This window comes from Chenopodium quinoa, unplaced genomic scaffold, assembly GCF_001683475.1.
Source record: "Chenopodium quinoa cultivar QQ74 unplaced genomic scaffold, ASM168347v1, whole genome shotgun sequence".
In the NCBI taxonomy this organism is placed as follows: Eukaryota; Viridiplantae; Streptophyta; class Magnoliopsida; order Caryophyllales; family Amaranthaceae; genus Chenopodium; species Chenopodium quinoa.
Window position 1 is genome coordinate 550,516 of NW_018744991.1, and position 20,352 is coordinate 570,867.

The window sequence follows — 20,352 nt, forward strand, 5'->3', positions numbered from 1 at the left end:
GCAACAAAGAAATTTTTTATATTTCACAAATAATACCCTTTGTTGTAATTAATTTAAAACGAAGGAGTAAATATTTAGAAGTGTTATTTAAGATTAGTGATTAATCAAATAACGTTTACGTCAATGTCTAATTATCCATTATAGAACTTGTGGTATTAAATTATTTGAAAGCTTATTTTCACATTAATATTTTGATAATTTCTAGATCATCAAATTGAAACAAGGGGAATTAATTTAGGTTTTACTTAACGTCAATAATCAAATTTCCGGGTTGATCGCCTGCACCAAGGTAGAACGGAGAGCAAGGATCAAGTTTCCCTTAATCACCCATGGCGTGCAATTAGAGAAGTAGAGAAAAAAATTTCAGTTTTTTTTTAGATTTTTAGGGTTTAGAATATAGAGGCTCTAATACCATGTTAAGAATTGTGTTTTCTTGAGTTGTATTGCTGTAGAGAGAAGTATTTATACAAGTTATCGGGCTCTAAACACTTGGCCCATCGACTAAGTATACAAAGCAATATACTTGTATAAGCGGATACTAATTACATTTTTTTTAAGGTAAGATGAAGGATCCTATTGAACCGGCACCTCTCACAGATTTAGCCAGTTCAACTCTACAGGTTAGCGCTTGAGAGTAGAGGGGGGAGGTAAGGGAATCCCCCTACTCCCAAGCATTTTTTAGTTAGTGGGGCTCGAACTTGTGACCTCAAACTCACAAGATGAGTTCCCCACCAACTCCACCAAGCAAAACTTGGTAAGCGGATACTAATTACATGGCTTAGCATTTGCACCTTTCAATTTTTAGCGTATCCTTTTTTTTGGCCTACATGTTAAAGTATATTATACCATTCATATACTCGTGCTATTGTTACATGTGAATTGCATATAGACGTTAAGATGAAAATCTATACTGTATATGAGTTGTTCCACATCGTTCAAGAGAAAGGACGGGTAACAACTAACAATTATTGTCGTCTCAACTAATTATGCAAGGTGTTTATAGGAAGAATGAAAAGAATTAAGTGCTGAAATAGCATTTAACAAATTCTTTTTTTGTTTTGATGGTTATACAACAAATTAAAATGTTGGTGGGTTAGAGTCGTGAACTAAGATAAAGATCAAATAAAGAGAATATAAATAATACTTATATGTTGCTAAAAGACCAACGAACCCAACCACAAGCAAGCTTGACCTGCTTGTCACGTAGACTCTTAATACCATGTTAAAAGACCAATTTCAACTAAGTATAGATGACTCACTATACACGATTGCAAGATTAAGCTATAAACATGTAGGTACAAACTTTCGTATTGTGTAGTTCTTTTAGCACGGACCACAACTTTAAACATGTAGGTACAAACTTTCGTATTGGGTTGTGTAGGTATATGGTTTAAATCTTTGAACATATAATGAACATACAACCTTTGAACATGATTAACAGTTTTAAGGGAGCACATATACCGATATACTGAGTAAGATTCAAATCGCATCGTAAAACCAGTAAGATCTTGAGTTTTTTTTTTACTACCAAATCACTTGGTTGACCATTTACAAATTTTAACTATTCTACTAAAACATTATAACACTATATATCTTATAGTTGTTTTTGCATCTTCATTTATCACGCAACAATAATGAGAATATAGTGTACTATAGTAGTACGGCATTCTCGTTATTTATGAGGGTCTTTCGTATACGAGGAGAAACGCAAGTAAATGATACATAGAATGTAGAAGTTATATACTACGTATGTATATTCATATACTTAGGAAAATATTTTTATCAAACTTTGATAAGATTAGCATGTGGACATACCCTACAAGCATTTATAAGGATCATAGACTAAAAATTTGTATCATACAACATGGGGTGGGTGCAACTTAACGCGGTATTGTAGAAATTCTAAGTAATGTGGAAATAAATGCTGGCAATTCATTTTCATACAACTCTCTCACTACACATGTTCTTAATTTTAGTACACCAGTAGTGTACAAGATTTGCGGAATTACAGTTGAGACTAATTGTTTCACGGTGAAGAAATGGGAGGAGGAGGAGATCGAATGCTAAACGCACTGTGCTAGGAATATTATTGACTTATTGTAGATATATATCATTATTGAATTGGTTTTAAGATGGAACCTTGTTGAATTTGTATGTGGTTAAAAACTTAAAATATCCTGTGATGTAAGCTTGATGTTCTTGTATGCCCAAAATTTGGCCTTTTTGTTACAAGTACATTGTAAGCACATAATAAACTGAGCACATACAAAAATGTGATATATGATTTTTAACTTTGGTTCATCATCAATGCAACTAGTTTGAACCGTATGATAGCACATTAGCACATACTAACTAGGTTCATGGGTGGGGGACCTTAGCTTGGGGCTACCAAATTAAATTGTATGGTTCGAAAAAGTTTAAATAGATTTGGAATAATATGGATGATGTACTCTTGCACTTAACAAAATTATACTATTCAAGTAGTAAACCTTGCTAAAGTGTACTAGTTTCGAAGATATTTCTATATGTAGATACTTGTCACTTTATTTTCTTGAGGTTTGGTTGTTTTTCAAATTATACTCTGAGCGTCTTTAAAATCATGCAAAATGGAAATAAAAATTTCATTTTAGGATAGAGGGAATATAAATGACAAACTATTGTACTTCAACTATATTTTTTTTTTATTATAAATTAACAGCTTTAACTTGATTTAAAATGAAAATAATAATTACGTCATTTAAGGAAGAGGAAATGAAAATTGATGCCAGTTATATTGTTCTTTGTAATCTTCTAGTTACTGTAAAATTGTTTTGATTAGAGATTTAGAGGTAATTGTCAAAATCATGTCCAAATTTTCAACATGCAGTTGAAATTTTCTCATAAAAACCGTCAATTATTACAATATTTTTATAATATATACATAGGAGTACATCTTAAGGAGATATTTAAGCAGGAGATTGGGGGTGCCTACTGCCTACCCATATTAATCATCGCCCAAGAATGTTGTGCATACACAGAAAATTTGACAAAGATCTCAAGATATTGACTTTTTAAAACACCATAAATTAAATTATTATGATAATGAATTGACAAATGAAAAGAGAGGGCCATTTGGGAATTTTTCTTAGATTAGGATGGCCAGATCATGAAGTAATTGCTTCTCATCACCTAACATTTATCTTACTATCTACCCTTGTTTTGCATTTAATGTTATTATTGATATTCATGTAGCTTAGCTAGCTGAATCTCTTATCAATCCCTTTTAATACTTGGCTTACACCATAAGTACGGTTATCGGGTTATGTGTTAACGGGTGTTCAACACTTCTCTGTTTGCTTTTTTAAGTGCATCATTTTAACTGATAGATAGATCGATTACAGATGTGTCAACATAAAAATACTCTGTAATTCTTTAATGATCATCAAGTATGCTTATAAAATGTTAATATTGTTCGGATTCTATACATTGAGACAAAACTAAAAAAATCTCCTCTAAAATAAACAGACAATATTAACAAATCCTTACATGACTATTATTTTAGGTATTAAACTTCAACATTGGTCAAAATCAAACTAGCGATGGCTGATTGAAAGACAATAGTCCATGCATTGTAGTGATAATAATAGGTGACGAATAATTGATTACCATGTTTGTGTAAGTAATTTTGGTAGTTGAATAAAGAAAAATCTATGCCAAAAAACCGTACCTAGGACATAAGGACGACAGACAGCTTAGACAATAACATTTGTTTTAGCTATCAACTTCTTGACCAAATTGATGATACTACAGTTGGGTTTGGGGAGATGGTTCGACTTGAATAAATGTTTAAGCACAGGGCTTGACGACGGTGGGAGTTCAAAGCCTCAAAGGCGATTTGTGTGGATTTGTGTGGACACGTACCGTCGCCGTCGTAGTCGCAATGAAATAGGTTAACATGTTACAACACTGAATCTGTGACTGTGATGCATGATGACACACATTTATGCACGCACCCTTGCTATGATGACTATAAGATTATAATTAATACTTAATTCACATGTGCGTTATTTTTCTAAGATTTATTTTATTGTTCTTTTCATTAGTTCCCAGCTAGATATTATTTCAGCATTATCATATTTGTGATAATTGCATGATCCTAATTGCAAGAACTAACTTACAAAGTACTCCGTATATGTCATGTATAAAAAAATTCATAGTAAACTACTCATTCAGTTCCTTTTGTTAGTTACACTTTGATTATTTTTCTCTCACAAAAAGATACCAAACATAACTAACAAATAATAACGAAGGGAGTAGCTAGTAATGTTAAATTTACACATAGAAATTTTAAGGTACACAACTAAACAAAACTTTCGCGTCAATAACAAATATGTCTTACGAGTTTGACTTCAGTTGTACGATTGGCTTGTGAGAGTAGATTACGGTGAATGATAATCTAAATAATAAAGCGGCAATTATTGTTAATAGAGATGTTTTGGAGTGTAGTGCCATCTGCTATATAAGGAGCATTCGCACATACATTTTTGGTTCGATCATCACGAGTTATACATATAATGATTATTATCTATAAGGAAGGGCCCAAAGGTTAATAAGGGTCTCAAACCAATTTAAGAATATAATAAATTAAATAGCATTGTTTTTGAGGATCTTCGTGTGTAGCTCAATGGTCAGATGCTGAAGCATACCTTCAAGCAGGTTTGAAGGTTCAAGGTTCGTTGATAGTAAGCTTCACTATTTATTTATTTATTATTTTTTTTTTGTGGGTGGTACACTTGGTTTACTTATTCACAAATGACACAATATTAAATGTCTGCTAAGATTTAAAAATTCTTCATCCTACTATCTCATCACCAATAAGCAACACTCCAAAATCATACACATCTAACAAATACATTGAATCAAAATCAAAGAAAACATATCAGCAAAAAGTATGAATAAGGAAATCTTAAGAAAAAAAAAAAGCACATAATCCTATTTGCTAGACTAATAAGATCCAAAAAAAAAAAAGAGAGAGAGAGAGACGATTTGATCTTATTCTTTGGATATCAACCCTTAAAAACATTAACAAACTAGATATATCATCCACAATTTGCTAGTTATGGTGATTATTGAAAAGTTACATTTAATTTTATACGGAGTACTATAAATTGAATGAGGGTCCCATTTAGTTTTAATCGCACAGGACCTTCGTATACTTTGGGACGGCCCTGGTTGTGGGCTAGAAGGGGCATCCCCACACACGCGTCGTTGTCGCCGTCCGGCCGATTCGTGGCACATGCGTGGTGAAGCCCGCAACAACGTCTAACTCGTTCATCTTTAAAAACTGATCTTTTCGTGGCTTTTGAAACACACATAAACACTTTCTTCTTCTTCAAATTTTCCTCTAAATTAGTTCTGAGCATATTGTGTGTTCCTAATCTCTCTTTTTGAGTGCACATTAAGAGAGATCGTTGTGTTAAGTCTTAGGGGGCAACGCCATCTCCGATTGCACTATAGTCGGGGCGAATTTTACTTCTAAGACAGTGTTCCTTACACGTCACATCGTTATTCATACATTAAACAAATTCGACCCACATTTCAATAATCTTTATATTTTATGATTTTACAGTATCTCTACCTACACATACATGGTTAAAACTCGAAGGGCTATCTAGGCCATGGCTCATCCTATACATTTAAAAATCGTAGTATAGTATAAATCTTTATTAAGTACACAAGATTGACTATATACTGGAGCTTTAGTTGGCCTACCATACCCTCTTGCGCAAGTGTGTTTGAAAGTGCTGTTTAAAGGGTTTGTGTTCACTTCTGGCAGTACTCTACATCGAAAATTTCCCTTTGTTCCCTTCTATTATTCTTTCTATTTTTGTCAAGTTCCTTTGTTTTTTCCTTTCGTTTAATGCATTCTACTATTGTCTTTTACTATTCTTACTTGTCTTTTGCTTACTGCTTTATGGTTTATCAATTTGTAAAGCTAAAATTATTTGATGAAAAAATAAATAAAAATTCCTCCACTAGAAAAATATTGTAATCAGATTAATTCAGTTTTAAAGAACAGTGTCTAAAAATTGTAACTTAAAATGGTACGGTGATGGATAGCATATAGAGAATAAATAAGCATAATACGTACAATAATGTCATAGAAATCAACACTCATAAGGCGTAATAATATTCTACAACTCTATTGATTTATTAGTTAATCTTATATGTCTAAAAAATTCTAAAATCCACACTCATGTATCTTAATATACCATACTTATTCTTCTTTTTCGTTATATTGCGAACTGCTAAAGTTTGTACTCGACTCCAATTAACATATATGAAGCATATCAATACATCATACCATCTACATTCTCGCATCGAAAACATTGTAGATGGTGCTTCCATGCTAGTGCAAACAGCACATATTATGTGCGTGCGCACGTTGCACATTACTAGCACATGACATCATTTGTGCACATGAATAGATCGTACGGGTGTGGTTGTCATGCCACACACTCTTTTACTTGTACACTCTTTAAGTTTTTAGTCTTCTATAATTTAAGACTATTGATGTATGTATTAATGTATATTGTTTAATTTGTCATAATGTTATGTTAATCTTCTTATCTATTTCACTATATATATATGACCTTAAAACCATAAAAGAGTTAGCACTCCAAACAACACGGAAAAAGTACATGCCAAATTGCCAATTGCCTAACACATAATAAAAATAAATAAATAAATAAAGTAAAAAAAAAAAATGATAACCATTAATAAAAAACCACCAACTTTATAAACTATTTTGACCAAAGAAGTTCCAAGTGTATAGTGTACCACAAAGTTCCATTGGATTTGGCTTTCCACCAATTTCCTATTTCGGATGATAGATAGTGAGCTCAATCAATTTTGCCCCTTTTTTATCCACCATATATGTGGGTCCCACCCTAAAAATATAAATGAAGATGAAGGATTTTGGGCACCTCTAAAATTTCCACGCCTACATGCAATCAAAGCAACCCTGTCTGCTCAGATTACCACAATTGCTAGTGCTCTTTATAACCATGATTAATGTCATCCAACCTACTCCTTTTTTTTTTTTTTTTTTTTTTTTTAATTTAAATCTAATACCCCATACCTAAGTTGCCCATGTGTACCACATATGTTAATCGACTAGCACTAATTGCCTCTTTTGAAATTTATATGGTGATTTAACTAATATTTCTATCTATAATAATCTGTGAGTAATTACGACTTTAAACTAATTTCTATATCATTTAATTCGATTCAATTATAATTCTGTGAAATTGAATTTTTATGATTAATTTCTTGAGTAATTGCAACTTTAAACTAATCCCTACATCATTTAATTCAATTCAATTATAATAATTGCCGCTTTATTCATCCCGTCAAAAAAAAATGCCGCTTTATTCTTTTAAATTAAATTTTTATAATTAATTTCTCGTAAAAACTATTTAAAATTCATAAAAATAGAACACCTGCTTTATTTTTTAAATTCTTACATCATTTTAAAATTCGTTTTTTATTGCCAAAACAAAAAATTGTTTTCAAAAGCCTTCGCTTTTTATCCTTTTGTCATCGCTCAAAAACTCAAGTGTTTGACGCTTAATTTTTTTCAAAATGGATTAATTTGTTACATAAACACTACATAACATATTTTCAATATTATTATATAATCATTGAGTACTTGTAATCAAAATTTAAGCTCTTTGATCAAGACATTCCAACTAAAAACATCAAACGGGAAACGAAAGAGAAAGTAAATGATAATTGAAAATGCGTACACATAAAAGTTTTTTTAATTTTCATGCACACACACTCAAGTGACCCAACTGCCCCTCACTTGCTCTCTTAAATGCTCTCTCTTTCTTTATAAATACACATCTTCACACCCTTCTCACCTTAGTCCATATCTTCACACATCTAAATATCTAATCACATAACAACAAACAAATCATCAAAACCCAAAAAAAAAAAAAAAAAAACACCATGAACATCATCAAACCAACAAAAGCAAGCCTCCTCCTTACTCTCCTCATCATCACAACCCTCACCTCCTTAACCCGGGCCACCCGGCCCGACCCGACTTCCAAGGGGGGCAAGGCCAAGGGTCACGGCAACGGGGGCGACTTCTTCGGGCCGGGTGGTGGGTTCGGAATACCCGGATTCAACGACCCGGGTATGTTCGGGGGCGGAGGCGGGTACGGATACGGATATGGAACCCCGAGCGGGGGCCACGGAAAGAGTGGGACCGTAAGGCCTAGTGTGGTGTGCAAGGAAAAGGGGCCTTGTTACATGAAGAAACTAACGTGCCCTGCAAAGTGTTTTTACTCCTTTAGTAGGTCTGGCAAGGGTTATGGAGGTGGTGGTGGAGGTGGTGGTTGCACTATGGATTGCAAGAAGAAATGTAGTGCTTATTGTTAAGCTTTAATTTTCTGAGTGGGAAAATTAATTAAGTGGTTGATTATATCTTTGATGATATAACAACTACTACTATAAATATATATATGTGGACAATATAGTATATGGTATGTGATCTTATTTAAGGCTTTTGTTATATGGTATTACTAATTAGTTCCTATTATGTTACTTTTATATGAGTAAATAGTAGGACTTTTATAATTTATATGTAGTTATATACTTATGATGTTTTGTATTATTGTGGTTTTGTCATTAGTATTAGTGGTTTGTGAGGTTTTTTCTCTTGCTTTTTGTGTTTGCTTTGCTTTGATGTTGTGGGATGTAATATATATGGTACTGGTGGAATAAAGAGAGGCTATATCCTCTTGCTTTTGGGTGTTGTTTGGTTTGAGGCTCGAGCCGGTGTGCCCGGGCACCAGTACCGGGGCTGTGAGGCAAAGCAATGTAGCGGTTGTGGACTTGTGGGTGGGTGGGTGGGTACGGTGTTCAACTTGCTATTATAATACTACGGAATACTAATATTAATACTATATAAGAAAAACACATTTACGTGGTTTAGTAATAATGTGTTAAGTATAAACCCATAAAGGTAGGGGAGTTTTTTTTTTTTTTTTTTTTTTTTTTTTCTTTCTTAAGATTAAGGACCTTATTAAATTAGCACTTCTCACATGTTAAATCAATTCATATATATGTATGTCAATGCTTAATTAGAGTGAGAGGGAGACGAATCCTCACCAACTCTACCAAGCAAGTTTGGTCTTAAAGGTAGGGGAGAGTGGGAGACGAGTTTTACTAGATCTTTAAGGAGTTCAAGTACATTATTGAAATTTGAAACTTGTTTATATGTTACTTCTTAGAAATTAGAATACGTAACATTAATTGTTGTACAATTCATTATCCGTAAAAATGCAAAATGTGTTACTGCCGCCTTAATGTTTCCTTCAGCTTGTATACATCCTTTTTCTATATAATTTCTTTTTTTTTTCATTATTATTAGTTTCTAAGGTGGATCCATTTTGTGTTGAACACTTCCTTTGTTAATTAATAGGATGATGGTTGCACGATATGATAGACTGCAAGAAGAAATGTATTGGCTAAATTGTTAAAACTTTAGTGAGAGTAAATAGGTGGATAATATATCTTTGCCTCTTTGACGATTGCATTTTGCATGTACCACTCCTTTGTATACAAAAAGTATTATACTACTATATTGTATATACATAATCTAATCTGGAGTATTCAATTTATATACTGTAACTTAATATCAAATAACGGAGTACTAGTCTACTACTGCCTTTTCAATCTTAGTTAACTTATTAATTTCAGTTCCTTTTCACCCGGTGTTGTATCGAGGTAAAACGGGTTGTAAAGAGCACCAATAAGCTTGGGATTTTGCATCAGTTCCGTGGTATAGGACGGACGGCGATAAGATGAGGTGGTAAGCTTAAATAACCGTCCTAGTTTATAAGAGCGTAACGATCATCTTTAAAGAGGTAAGCTTCATATATAGTTGATGACTCGAATGCAGCTTCAAAGACCGTGAGAGCATATATGCATGAATTATGATGAATTAAAATTTAACGTCGCGATCGATGTTTGTCAAAGTGTTCCGGTTTAATTGATACACTTCCCAGTCATGATACAGGTTAAACCTCTATTACCACCAACTTCAGGCATTTACAGTTTACACACTAGCCCGTCACATATTGTTCTCAAACAGTTGCAGACCTGTATGATTGATTAAATTCGATTTAGATTATTTTTGATAGTTATCAGTCATGCAATTCGGATAGGGTCACATTCAAATCTAATGTCAACCAATTCAAATAATAAGCTAATAATGACGGTCACAATTACTTTGGGCCCTTGTCTCATCAAGTAGGATCATTTTCAGTTTAGGTCCCAATCACGTATTTAAAGTACAATTTGGATTCGGCTGGAAACAAGCTCAAGTTCAAGTCATATATTATACAGAAAGTTGGTAATTTCACTACCAAAGACGCGCAAGTATACGTACACACCCCGTCAAAAAAAAGTATATGTACACGTACCGAGTACATTGCAGCCAGTACCATAAATTAAACAAAATTACTGTACACATTGCAGTTAAATACGCGATAACTTTAAAAAATCATCTATAGAATATGCAAATCAGAATTAATGTACCTACAACCTTTATGAAAAAACAACCCTCTCACAATCCACTAATATGAAAAATGTGAAAAACAAATAAAGGAACAATGATATATATAACACGTATGAAATGTGCAGCTGAAAGATGGTTTTCGTTCTCTACCATACACAAGGAGTTACTATCCTGAATCAGCACCCAGCAGTCATTGGATGGAATCAAAATGCGGCTCTCATAGCGCCTCTTGCAGCCTCCTGCCTCATCTGTGCTGCCTTGCCACTGCCTCGGAAATACATGTATACTTGCTGCCATATCCATATTATTTTGACTGTTAGTGCTCCATGCAACTCGAAAATTACTTAAAGTTATCTTTAGAAATGAAAGTGAAGAAATAGGGGAGTGAAGAGGTAGACCTGAAGAACCCATACGCTGATTACCGACTCAAGGCAGAATAGTCCAAATCCAATGAAGTAGAAAATCTGCAAACATAAGTTGACAGAAATTAATCACCTCTAATATTAAGAGCAATCACAATTGACAATACTAACAACACTCTTGAAATGGAACTTTCAAAAGTATCCTTGGAGAGAACCAAAAAGGGGAAGGCAGTAATAGAATAATGCCTGAATAATATCACACTATACCTAAAACTATAACGATTTTTTTATTAGTTTTTTTTTTTTTTACAAAAAATCTGGTTCAAGTGATCAATTTTAAACGATAACGTCATACGAAAACAATATGGATTTAAAACTTACCCCAACCAAGGCATTCTTGCTAATAAGATCTATGGCTGGAAGGATTCCTCTGTTTACAAGGAAACCAAGGGTTAAACAAACATTCTGACAAAAAAAAAATGCACAAGATGTAATAATTTACACAACACTTACGCGAGGGATTTCCCTTTAAAGACGATAGGAGGAGCAACAGCAGAAAAAATACAGAAGCCAACGTGAATCTGCAAAAGGAAAGAATGAAAAAGATATGAATATGTGTTTATTCCAAAATAAATCATAACAAGCTGTACAACAGTCTAAGAGCCTTTACCAGATAAAACAAGAAGAACCATCCAAAGTTCATGGCACTTTCAGTCCTGCACAAATAAGGAGGTACGGAATGTTTATAAAAAAAAAAAAAAAAAAAAAAAAAAAAGCACTTGAGTTGTGAATAATAAAGTACCTGAAGGCCCGGTAAAGTGGACGATACCACAACACATAAGCACCAGGGACACCCGATATAAAGTAGATAATAGCAAGAAACCATATAGTTGCATCTGGAACAAGCCATGTATTAGATCGACTAGATAGCCCAATATATCACAGGGTCACAGCCACAATTGTATACTTTGTATACAGCAAAAAGTAGTAACTCACCACCACCCTTAATCCAAGCTGTAGTAACTGCTACAATGTTCCAGGTGAGACACAGTGTCAAACCTGCAACATTCAAACACTAACAATGTCAGATCAAGCGATCTGAAGAAGTATCAATTCGAAGACACAGGATAAAGAAACCAATTAACAGTCATGCAGAATGGTATTAAACAAATTTGGAAAGCCTGTAGCAAGATGCATATTAAGTAGGCCAATTTGAATATATCCACCAACTTATATAAAATATTATAAGAAAATGAGAGGAATTATAGGACAAACTAAAAGCGCTGACAATCATCTATTCTTTAAAAGGATCTGTACAGGTTAAAAAAGTGCAAAATTACCAGAGTATCTGTTGGACCTTTAATATGACCTACTACAATTTAAAATCACTTTCTTATAATACACATCAAGATACAAGTAAAAAAAGGGGGGAAAAAGGAACAGACCTAGCAGAGTTGCAAAAGCTGTGTACTGTAACTTCTGCAGATGAATTGGTATCTCATTTCCAATATCGTGATGGATAATTGGGAAAAATGGAGGCCAATTCTTGTCCTCGATAACAATTCCAGCTGCAAAGGGAAAGTATGAATCAGATCTAAACTGTAAATGTGGCCATCAACTATTGAACCAAAAAACACATACAATACGTTAAGTCTGGTCAGGTCATATATTAGAAGGAAACTAGTACGATTAATCTAGTGTAAGCAGAAATAGGCAGAAAATACTAATGGGTAACATGAATGTAATAATCAGAATTCACAAAAAAAAAGTGTTTTATGGTCTGTTGCTCTGTTCAGTAGGCGGACATAAATGATGGTTATGATGATGAACTAGCATGTAAGTTTAGTAGCAAAGACACATGTCAATATCCGAGCAATTGCAACTCTATCCCTACAATGTGTTTTTCTTATACAAAAAATTCCATTAACACTAATTACCTGCTTACCATAATACCATACTGGATGTAGTATTATAGAATAATGAAGAGAGACATAATTAGAGGTTAAAAAGCATTACCATGTGATTGTCCTAGTTCCTTGCAAAATTACATATAGACTCGGTACAATTACCAGTATTTATTACCATCTAGACATCTACCAATGTAAAAACTCCCACAAATTGATTAAAAAAAAAAAAGGCTATAAAAAGTAATAAATAAAACAATTGAAATAGTTATATACTCTACATGCAGTCGAATTCCTGAGAAGCAATGTCAAGCACTACAATAAAAAAAAGCCTGGTTCCAAAGTGTCACTCTTAATACTGCATAGCAACTTTAAAAAAACAACCAAAAGAAAAGCAAGGATGTCTTTGGGCTAAACAATAAGCATACCTCGTTGTGCGGCATCTTCCTTCCGTTTCAGCACCTGTATATTCAACAAGACTTTTAAATGTAACTACAAAGATATTAGAAACTAAAAACTACAAAAGCCTAAATTCACTACAAAATTCACGAATACACATTAGGCCACTGCATCCATGAATGTGTATTACAATGGGAATACGGAAACTTATGGAATTTTATTATATTCAAAGGATTGAACAACAAAGAAGAACAAAACTTCTTAACAAGCACCCAACAAGTAAATGATTACAATAAAAAGGTGAAGGCATGTTGATCAAGCAAACAAGCAATAAGAGTGAAAAAAAAAAGCCATTGTGTCAGCAAAGATTAACACAAAAACTTACCTCTTCTCTCTTTCTCAATTCAGCCTCTTTTGCCTGAAGTTCTTTCTCTTTCTTCTTCAAATCCTATATGAAAAGTCAAGGTCATTAATATATAACTCATAAGTAGCATCCACAAAAATATCGTAATGTGACAAGATAGTAAACAACATTCAACATGGAATTTTTTGCAGCTACCTTTCCAGAATCAAGGGGAATATCAACTGTTGCAGTAGGATTGTAAAAGTCAGCAGGCTCGGGTGGAAGAGGTGAAAGCCTTGAATTTGAGGCTGGAGGAACACTTCCAGGATTCTACACATCAAGGAGAATATTTTTGAATCAAGCATAATCACCACTGAAAGGACTAAATGAACAGGTCAGCTACTTGAGATAAGACAATCGACAATCACACAACTCTAAAGGTCAGATTAATTCCATAAAATAAAAATAATTATAAAAATCTAGGCAGCACATTCGGTTCTAAAAGATGATTGTGCCTAATGCTCAAGCACCAACAAGTTTCAGGTACATGGAAGACAATATGATCCGTAACCAATAAACAACATCAAAGCCTTATCCCAATGATGGGGTCAGCAACATGAACAAAACATCACGTCGTAACAAAATGCCATTTTTGCGTTCATATGATTTCATATATGTCCTTAGCAATTACCAAGCCACACAGCAAATAGCATATGTCAGTCATTTATAAATAAAGCTTTCATCAATTATTTGAAGTGATAAGGACTCCTAGCAACTAATTAGTACAACAGTACAAAATCATCTCATAGTAGCATTATTCAGCACATCCAACGAGTGTCACTGCCTGCTACTCCAGAAGTATGTGATGCACAATTAGGGGTGTTAACGAGCTGACTGCTCGATGCTCGGCTTGAGCGGGCTCGCCTCGAGTTCGGGTTTAGCTCAAGATTTTTACAAGCCAAGCCCCAGATATCCTTTGTTCAGCTCGAAAGCTCCTGAACCAGCTCAAAACTTTTTTACATTAATGTCATTTTTTATAAAACAATTTGTAACCTAAATTTATCTTTGACAACTGGGGGTTATTGTCATATATGGGGCCTTATTTGACGAAATTCCTTCGTCGATTAAAAAAATTTAATACAAACAGGTAAATTTGAGATTAGATCGAATATTTGTAATCGAACCCCGAGCCGACAAGCTTTACAAATATTTCATAGGCTCGACAAGCTTCGAGCTTAAGTTGAGCCCGAGCTCCATCTCGGCTCGTCTCATTAACATCCCTATGTGCAATGATTGTGTGGCCATTTGCACAAAATTAAGATACACATAGTTTAAACTTACATCAGCTACATCTTAGTAGTAACATATATTAATAAACTATTACTTACTAATGTATTTTGCACTCACATGAAAATGCTCAAAGCAAATATACCCACACAAAAAAAAAGGTAGTCACCATACTTCATGGTTTAAAAATAGTGTGTATATTTCAGTCTATATAATTTCTGTTTTTCTGTTTTTGGCAAAATCAAAGGCTAACCTGACACGATAATACAGCCTGAATCAAACATAAATTAGCAGTAACAATTTAAACCCTTATACATAAAACAGGACTCATCTTAGGTATCAATTTAGTGAATCCTACCTTGATAAGGATTGAATAAACATCCTAGGAAATTTTCCATCCCATTTAAAATAGCAAAAGAACATAATCATTGCAGTAATCAACTAAGCATACCGTCAGAAAAGTCCTTGAGGGACCACATTTACTGAAATCACCCCACAATATGCCTTAAAGACAGACAAATAACGGCATATGTATAAGTAATTATGGAGATATGAGATATGCTGATTTGAAAAGAAAGAACGGTACTTACAGGCATATAAAAGGCTCCTCCAGAGAAGTTCGATTGGCCTGAAGCTTTGGCCTTCCTTTCCTGTTCCTAGAGATGATTAAAACATTAGTCTTTCAATCATTTCTTAGATAGGAACACAGATATACAGTTTAGGAAAAAGAATTAATAAAACTTTACTTCTTTAAAAATAATTACATTTAACAGACATTTTTTTTATTGTCTGTTTAAATACCCTTTGGGCAGGTAGCTTCTCAGACTCTTTCCATATACATGGCACCCACTAAAATGAATATGGAGGAACCATTGTATTTGAAAGAAAAAAGAATACATTGGTTGACAAAGGAATAGCTTTAGTTATCATGAGCCAGTATAGATTGCCCCGGTAATACTCCCCAACTAACTTCGTTCAACCAAAACTTCAGGGTGAAGGTATGAAGGCAATGAAGCCTAGTTATAAAATAAACACTAATACCCTTTATTTAATGACACCCTGTCAATTTTACACGATGACAAAAAGAAAGAAAAGGCGAAAAAAAACCCATAAGAAAGATAATGAAGCAGTTGAACAAAAATTAATGGATTGCTATGATGCTATCTGCCACAGCTTTAGAAAAGTCCAAAAAATGAGGCAAAGAGCCTTTTTTATGGCTTAATAAAAAGCCCTCATACTACTATCCTTGGAATCAACCAGCTATTGCTCTACTGCCACCACCATGTTCGCTGCGTTATTTAATTACAAGAATGCAACCAAATAATGCAACCAGGAGTAGCAACCACTTAAAAAAATAGTGACCACCTTAACTAAACGTTACAAGATTTACTTAATCTATTATACCAATGTAATAAACAAGGCATCATGAAAAACACTAAATAAGCCCCCTTTTAACCAATAAAAGAAGAATATAACTACACTTTATTTACAAATCCAACCAATCAACATATATGTTAGCTTCGTGAATCACGAATTTATCAACATATATGTTAGCTTCCTGAATCACGAATTTACAAATCTAATCAACCAAAACACTTTTATTAATGCAACTGGCACAATCGAAGGGGAAAGACAGAGAGGGGGAAAAAGAAACTCCAATTTCCATCCAAATCTCCCCGATATTGGAGTGATAATGTTTTCTCTCTCATTTCAATCATTTCCTTTAATCAAACAAAGTGTAGCACCAAAGGTTGTTTCCAACATCAGCGCACGATTCAAAATATAGAAAGATAATTTTTTGACAGTAAGCATCTAAGTCAAATTAAACTTTACCTTTCCTATACCAACGTTTTTAGTCATATCACTAATCCCCTGTAAATTGTAGAAATTTCAACTAGGCACCTTGTGCTCAAAACTAATCATAAGGTACCTCTACGTTTTTTTTAAATGCCTGAGAAACACTCACAGACCAAATACGACCACACGATAATAATCACACCATTTCAAAATAGCCACATTTCCCCAAATCATTATACCATATAAAATGCCAAGAAAAACTATCCTCATCACCATAAACAGTTCCAAAAGCCTAAACGACCACCAAAGTCATCCGAACACGGCACGACAATCAATGATCCGTGTGGAATGCCGACATGGATCCGAAGATAGGCCGGCTAAAATACCATAAACTACCATCAATCCATGGTCCAACCTACACTCCTACAGTGTGGTACAATATTGCATCAAAATGTTCAATGATCCGAAATGTTTTGAGATCGATCACTAATCAACAAATTACAAACAACAACGATCCCCAATCCAAACACCCAAAATTTACATACATTAACTAATTGTGAACATAAAGTTCACATTTTTAAGAATCTCAACGCGGATTACTCACTTCACCGATTTCAACTGAAGTAAGAACAATAAAATACTCAACCTAGATCTAATAAATCTCAATACCCAAGAACCAAAAACCCCCCAAAACCAAATATTACCAAAAAATGCAATCAATCAAAAGAGAAACTACCCTTTTAGCGGCAATCAAACTTAACCCAGATTAAAAATCAACAAATTGCGAAAATTCAAAAGAAAAAAAAAACGAAGATAAGGGTTTGTGAGTGATGAAACTTACAGAGAAGGGATTGACTTCTTCTTCTTCAAAAGGGTTTGGATCGTAACGACCAGCCATTATCGAAATCTTCAAAATGAAATCAAAATCTGAGGAATAAAAGCCCCAATCTCAAATAATCAACAGAATTGTAGAGAGAGAATGAATTGAAGAGAAAGCAAAGGAAAAAATAAAGGGTGTTGAACAAGGAATTTTAACCAATTTTTGACGAGAAGGGGTATATTTGGTCAGCGTTAATATTTTTACAAATTAGGGACTTTTCTGATACGACATACGAGAGTGTATCTTAACATTGCTAAGTCATGTGATAACCAGCTGCATATATTCCGTACGGTTATTTTTTAATTGCATTCAGCACACAAAAAAAAATAGAAAAATTTGTAAATTGCAGTCATTTAAAGTTAGTATTTTGAAAATTGCAGCCATTTAAAAAAAAATTACAAGTTACAGCCCAAAAGTTGTTATAAATTGCAAATTGCAACCTAATTCAATTTTTTATCGATTTGCGTGTTAAAAAATATTCGGTTAAGGTTTTAGCGGCCATTTTAGTCCTTCAGATACCAAATTGAGCTCGGAATTGGCAAAAAATTAACATAAGTGCCTCATTCCTACAGCAAAAAATAGTTGCCCACAAATCAATACATTTTTGTTACGCAAAACGAGGTACTTAAGTTTTTTTTTTGCTAATTCCGAGCTCAATTCAAAACCTTAAGAGATAAAATGGCCCCTAAAACCTTAGTCAAATATTTTTCGACATGCAAATCAATGAAAAAGTTGGATTGGGTTGCAATTTACGATTTATAAGAACTTTTGGGCTGCAATTTGCAATTTTTTTTAAATGGCTGCAATTTACAAAATACAAACTTTAAATGGCTGCAATTGGCAAATTTTCCAAAAAAAAATAATGTATACGAAATTTGATTTATATGCCCCGAGTTGCTAGATTGTACACTTCTTTAATTTAATATATGTTCGAGTATTTGTATAGTTAGTGTGTGTAGAGATTCGGGCGTTGCCTTGGGTGTCACTTTTTTTTTTTTTTTTTTAACATCATATGTATTTATATTCTAATCTTGTGTAAAAAAATGAATTATATTACCTTTCATTTACTTAATAAATGAAAGGAATATATAATATTATGTGAATTTTGAAACATTAATAAAAGTTGGTTGAGATGGTACATGTATTACCTATATGTATTTGAGGTTATAGGTTTGAATCTATACTTTGGATGATGACATGACATTGTGACATAGCACGCATACTTTGAAGAGTGGCACCGTTCCTTCAAAAGGAACGCCTTTTAATATATAGTATAGATACGAAGTATATGAGTACTCTATAAATACTTTAAAATGTTCTTGTTTAATTAACTACGAGTAAAGCACAAATACAGTCCCTAAACTATTGTATTTGTGCACTTTTAGTCCCTCGACTTCTGTATGTGCACTTTTGGTCCCTCAACCACCTTGAGTGGTGTTTCTGTTCAAATAGTTTAGGGACTTAGCCTAGTCAGCATTAGTTTAGGGACGATGACTCTTTTTTTTTTTTTGATCAGAATTTATTTTAAAAAATAATTTTTTTATCTAACATGGCAAATGTTGTGATAGACAATAGTTTAGGGACCTCTATATGACACGTGACCAATTAAAAACAAAATCTGTCATTTTTTTTTCTTCAAAGAAAAAAAGCAATATTTTTTTTCAAAATATACCAAAAAAATAATATTACGTAGTACCTATTCCCTAGTTCCCCTATTCTCCTCTCTCTCTCCACCTCTTCCCTAACCCCCCCCCCCCCTTAATTTTCTCTCTCTTCCTTTCTCCCATGGCTTCCAACTCACCCCTCTCCCCCGACAATGGTTCCCATCCCAAAAAAAACCTAGGCCAAGCTCAACCACCAACAAAACACGAACAAACCCTATTTTCCCCCTCTGAAATCGCCGCCGAATTTGCCCACCATTACCACACAATCGGTTGCATAGAGAATGGCGAAGAAGGTGACAATGGCGAGGATAATTAGGAAGATGTTCTTCCTTGATTTTCTTACCATTGTACATTGTTTTTTGAAGAATTTTCTTGGGTGAAATAAATAATTGAATAACCCTAAACCCCCCCCCCCAAAAAAAACAAACCTTGTCTTGGTTGTAATGGTGGTGGTTGTAATGGAAAGAGAGCCTTCAACGGCGGAGGAGGCGGCGACGGAGGTGTTAGTGGAGAAAGAGGTTGTGTGGCGGAAAGAAGAGATGTTCTTCCTTATATTATTGTTTTTCTATTAAAAAAATTATGGAAGAATAAGCAATTTTTCTGGGTTTAATTCATGATTTCTTGGTGTTTTAGATTTTTTGGGTTTTCTTATTGAATTAGATTTTTTTTTTTTTTTTTTTTTTTAAGAATCTTATTGAATTAGATTTAGTGAGAAGAATAGGGAATAAGCATAAGGAACGAGGTGAATTAATTTTTTTTTTTACTTTTTTTTAAAAATAAGAATAGAGGTTTTTTTTTTGAAGAAAAGAGGAAGTATTTTTATTTTTTTTATTAATGTGGACAAAAAAAAAATACTTCCTCTTTAAAAAAATAATGTTGATGAAAAAAGTAATGTTGTCAAAAAACAGAAAAAGATAAATAATACAAAGATTCTTTTTTCAATAGAGTCTAACATAATAATAATAATAATAATAATAATAATAATAATAATAATAATAATAATAATGAGTCATGGTTTCTAAACTTTTGCTGACTAGGCTAGGTCCCTCAACTTTTTGGTCAGAAACACCAAGAGTGGTGGTTGAAGGACTAAAAGTGCACAAATGAAAGTTGAGGGACTACAAGTGCACAAATACAAAAGTTCAG

General features: G+C 33.5%; 2 protein-coding genes across 3 annotated transcripts; one reads left to right on the forward strand and one right to left on the reverse strand.

The window, feature by feature from the left end:
• Positions 1-7,886: 7,886 nt before the first annotated feature.
• Positions 7,887-8,796, forward strand: LOC110706830 (putative glycine-rich cell wall structural protein 1). Its single transcript, XM_021884795.1, has one exon. The coding sequence runs from the start codon at positions 7,993-7,995 to the stop codon at positions 8,425-8,427; it is 435 nt and encodes a 144-aa protein (XP_021740487.1). The 5' UTR covers positions 7,887-7,992; the 3' UTR covers positions 8,428-8,796.
• A 1,653-nt stretch (positions 8,797-10,449) lies between these two features.
• Positions 10,450-17,758, reverse strand: LOC110706829 (secretory carrier-associated membrane protein 1-like). 2 transcript variants are annotated; one of them, XM_021884793.1, is made up of 13 exons: positions 17,504-17,758; positions 15,456-15,515; positions 13,795-13,908; positions 13,621-13,683; positions 13,265-13,298; positions 12,378-12,500; positions 11,929-11,991; positions 11,735-11,828; positions 11,603-11,648; positions 11,446-11,513; positions 11,314-11,362; positions 10,969-11,034; positions 10,450-10,860 (listed from the first exon to the last, which is right to left on the reverse strand). In XM_021884793.1, the coding sequence occupies exons 1-13, from the start codon at positions 17,558-17,560 to the stop codon at positions 10,774-10,776; spliced, it is 924 nt and encodes a 307-aa protein (XP_021740485.1). In that variant the 5' UTR covers positions 17,561-17,758; the 3' UTR covers positions 10,450-10,773. The 2 variants fall into 2 exon arrangements, with proteins under 2 accessions (XP_021740485.1, XP_021740484.1); XM_021884792.1 differs by having other exon boundaries at positions 15,456-15,521; positions 17,504-17,757.
• Between the last annotated feature and the right edge of the window lie 2,594 nt (positions 17,759-20,352).